This window comes from Neovison vison, chromosome 4 (genome assembly GCF_020171115.1).
Source record: "Neovison vison isolate M4711 chromosome 4, ASM_NN_V1, whole genome shotgun sequence".
NCBI classification, from domain to species: Eukaryota; Metazoa; Chordata; class Mammalia; order Carnivora; family Mustelidae; genus Neogale; species Neogale vison.
Window position 1 is genome coordinate 208087097 of NC_058094.1, and position 4224 is coordinate 208091320.

The window sequence follows — 4224 nt, forward strand, 5'->3', positions numbered from 1 at the left end:
TATATTACTTGTATATTAGTTTCCACTTTACAGATTAGGAAACTAAAATTCAAATAGATTAAGTAATTTGGCCAAGGTGGTGGAGATGGGACACGACTCTTGATTTAGATATGCCCAGTACCTACCCAAAGATGACAGCCAATAATCTTTGTACTTAATAGACGGGAAGCATAGGGCTATATTCATCCAAACCCTGGTTAACTTCAGCTGGCATGACATTTAGGCAATGACAGTGACTATGGGAGAGAGGGAATTGTTGGAGAGCCCATCTCTTCCTTCCGGCTGTGTGAATATAATTTAGAGCTCACAGTAAGCAGAGCCCAAAGGGTTATTGCGTAATTCCTGGGTTCACACGCCAATCATAGGCTACTATGAACGAAGCCCCTTTTGGGGAGTTTTGTAGTAGATGATAAAGATAATGTTAGCCCTTTGGAATGTTTTCTATGTGCCAGGCTCCATTCTTTGTGCTTTACAAGGATGAATTCATTTAATTTCCTGTTAAGGACTCTTACTATTCCATATAACATCTAAGGAATCCGAGGTACAGGAAGGTTAAAGGATCTGCCCAAAGACCCCAACTAGCAAGTAGTGGTCCTTGGGACATCTGTCAGTGTGACTTCAGAGCCCTAGTGTCTCCTGACAACAGTGCAAGCGTCACTGAGTCCAGCACAAAAACAGACAAAACTCTAATGTAAGGAAAGACCAAAAATTCCTGCGGGCTAAGTAGAAAAGTTAGTTTTTAAGTGCCTGCCTGCCCGCACGTCTCCATCCCCAATTTCTCCTTTCCTCACCCACTCCTCCTGGAAAAACAAGACCTCAAGCCGAGAAAGTAGGGGAAAGGTCGCGGTTGTCATTTGGCTCCTCCCATCCTGCTTCTTCCGTCTTTTTTTTTTTTTTTTTTTTTCCGCAAAATCGCGGAGCCTGTGCAAGCTCCCGGGTTCTTGCCCATCTAGACCTGGCACTTGACCCTGACATATGGAACGGCCGATCCTACAGCTCCATGGACCTGCCCAGAGTCACGTGCCCTAGCGCTTTGGTCCAGGGCCCTCCTCCTCCCCAGGAGGAAAACTAAGAAACCGCTGACAGCCTTAGAGGTTCCTTCCCAGAGTCTCCCGAGGACTCAGTTTCCTGAGATCCGCCATTGGGTGCTCTCACAGCAGAACCTCTACATTTTTCTAGATTCGCGGGGGGTAGGTGGGGGCCTGTGGAGAGCTGCTAAGTAAGTCTTCCCAGCCCCCAGGTCAAGGTATGAAGCTCGATCGTCACGGTTCTGCCTGAAATTATCTCTTAAAAACTAGTGGCCACGTTTTGGGTGAGAAAACAGGCCCAGTGAGTACAAAGTGACTTGCTTCGTGCAGTCAGGCACAGACGCCAGTGCCCGCTGAGTAGTTCACCTTACACAGGACAGACTTTCGTAGAAAGCAGCACGTAATAGGATGTGAAATGGCCTCGCCCTTCCAGTGATATCAATGTCAAATTAAACCTAACTTGGAATGAGAGGGCGGGGCGCGTGCCCGGAATCTTGGTACTTCCAGAAAAAGAAAGCTCTACAGTCGCGGGAATTTAAATACTGGGGGTGGGGGGAATGGGTGGGGATCTGATGCCTTCTGGCAATCTGTGCTCTGTTGGACCGTCTGGTAAGGGAGCCCTTCTCTGCGTTCCCGCCTTCTTCCGACCGGATAACCTCTGGATTTGGACACTTCAGATGTGTCTCCAACCCACTTGGAATGGGAGTAAATGTGCTGATTCCCTCCCGTTTCCCCCGGCAGAAAAAGGCGGTCTGCGTTAACACACACGCTACTCCTATTGCAGACATCAGTGACTCAGAGCTCCAAGGCGGCTACTCTCCGAGACAAGTCAGACTGGCAGCGGTGCACTGGGGTCCAGACCTCGGACCGCCCCCGCCTGGGGGGCGGGGCCGCGGACGTGCGTCAGGCCAGAGCGTGCGGCCCGAGTGCGCGTGCGCCGCTCCGGGACGGGGCTGGGGCGGGGTCCGGGCTTTAAGAGGGCCGCCGCGTGGGCTCCGTGGTTCTGCCGCTCTTTACCTCCGGCTGCGGTTTTACCTTCAGGGAACCGTCTGGGCTGTGATTTAGCGCTCTTCGGGAGCTGCCTTTTCTCCGGTCTTCTGCACGACGCGCTGTTACAGTGAGCGGGCCGCTGCTGGCCATTCCTCCTGGAGGTGAGCGGCCGTGTGGGCTTCCCCGGCTTTCCGCCTCCTTTCCCCCAGGCTGCGTTGCCCCGCGGGCCGCCTGCGGGTTCCCGGGCTGGGTCCGCGCCTCCTGGGCTCCTGCCCTTCGCTCGGTCTCCGTCTGGGTCCGGAATCAGGCTCTCCTGCCCTGTTTCCAGGGATGGCCCTATGTTTCCTGTGGCTCTCCCCATGCTCTTTAGTGCTGGGTTAGGCGTCCCAGTCCTGCCCTCCCAAAGCACCCTTGGTATCGCAGCACTTGGCGTGTTGTGTGTCTGACTGCCTAATTTCTTGCCCAGATGGTAAACCTCGTGAGGGCAAGGTTCATGTCTACGGGATCCCGGCCCTCATACCTTCCTGGGTGCCTTAACACGTTGTAGGTATTAAGGGTGTGTTTGTTAAATAACTGAACTTGATAGATTTTAATGTCTTCGAATTATTTTGGCTTTACCAAAAAGTTTATGATGGACTGGAACCTGACTGAGATGTGAGGAGAAGCCCCTAGGCAGGTTACTTTCTCAGGGGCATGTCCTTACCTTCCCCCTCAAAAAGACTCCGTTCAGGAAGGTTTTTGGTCCCTGGACTGTGGCACGGGGATTGTGCGATGTACCTGGCAAAAGTAAAAGGTTTTATTTTAGAAGAGGTCAAAACTTGAAGGAGTTCTCTTGGATTAGTCCAAGAAGCAAGACTAGCTCTGCAGCCATGGAGTTTACAGTGTAAATATGCTTGGAGATTCTGTTGCAGAAGAACATCTACTGGTCCCTGTCTCCCTGACTGGCTGAGCCTCACCCTTAGTTTCATGGGAAGATAGAAGTCAGGACTAGGAGCATGCATATCCCAAAAGGCTGTAGATTAATCTCACCTCTCTTCCCTTAGTATCCAGAGACCTTCAAGAAGTGAAGACTCTACTGCTCTGCAGAGGAGAGGGGTCCTTTCAGCCATGAAGCCTGTGTTGAACCTCTATCTCTTAGGTGTGGTGCTGACCCTGCTCTCCATCTTCGTTAGACTGATGGAGTCCCTGGGGAGCTTACTGCAGAGCCCGCTGCCTGGGAGCTCCTGGACCGCCAGAGGTCAACCAGCCAGCACCGAGCCCCCAAGGGTGTTCCAGACCATCCATCCAGAGGGGTGTGATAAGCCCTCTCTCCACCAGCTGTAACCTTGGAACAGGCAGGTGTCCAGTTCCTAGGCAGGAAAGCTCAGAACCTCGGTGTTACCAGAACTGTTACCAGGCCCATGAAAGGCCTCCACCTGGATGCTTCTTGCCCTGGAAGAAGAGCCTGTCTAATATACAGGTGTTAGTGGGTTGCCTGTGACTGCGATGGAATGCTTTCCCTGTTCTCCCCAGGGTCTGCTGTACGTGCTGGTATCCTTAGCAACATGGCTCTGATGCCTCTTAGGGACTTGTGCTTCATATTCAGCTGTTGGGAGATGGTGTTGTCTTCATCTCTGCTTCATCAACATCGGCCAAGAGTTCCTTCGGGCTTGGGTGTCTTATGGTCAGTTTATGTGGTAGTCAGCTTCTCTTCATGAGAGCTTGTCTGTGTCTGGATGACAATTGAAGTGGTGTATGGGTTGGCTGTAGGGAGGGGGATGATGAAATAGTGTCCACCTCTCATTGTTTCACATGGTAGAGTCCTTTCTCCAACAGAGCACGTGTGCATGCATATTGGTCTGAAGGGGGCAGTAGGATGACAAAGCCTGCGTTATGGCCACCATGTGGCTTAAATGAATTTTTCTAATGAAATAAAAATTGAATATATACTTCTAGTATGTGTCATTGGCCTCTGCCTTTGAAATCAGTGGTAGGGAAGGATCTTAGTTCCTAGATTTGGGGTTTGACATCTTAAAAACTCAGGAGCAGAAAAGTACTTAAAAACATTTTGTTTAATGGGTGCCTGGGTGGCTCAGTGGGTTAAGCCTCTGCCTTCGACTCAGATCATGATCTCGGAGTCCTGGGATCGAGTCCCACATCGGGCTCTGCTCTGCAGAGAGCCTGCTTCCTCTTCTCTCTCTGCCTGCCTCTCTGACTACTTGTGATC

General features: G+C 51.3%; 1 protein-coding gene across 1 annotated transcript; it reads left to right on the forward strand.

The window, feature by feature from the left end:
* The first annotated feature begins 1990 nt into the window (after window positions 1-1990).
* On the forward strand, window positions 1991-3952 carry HILPDA (hypoxia inducible lipid droplet associated). Its single transcript, XM_044244595.1, is given in 3 exon segments — window positions 1991-2179; window positions 3062-3276; window positions 3279-3952. Coding segments are annotated over 2 exon segments (189 nt in total). The 5' UTR covers window positions 1991-2179; window positions 3062-3125; the 3' UTR covers window positions 3317-3952.
* Window positions 3953-4224: the final 272 nt, after the last annotated feature.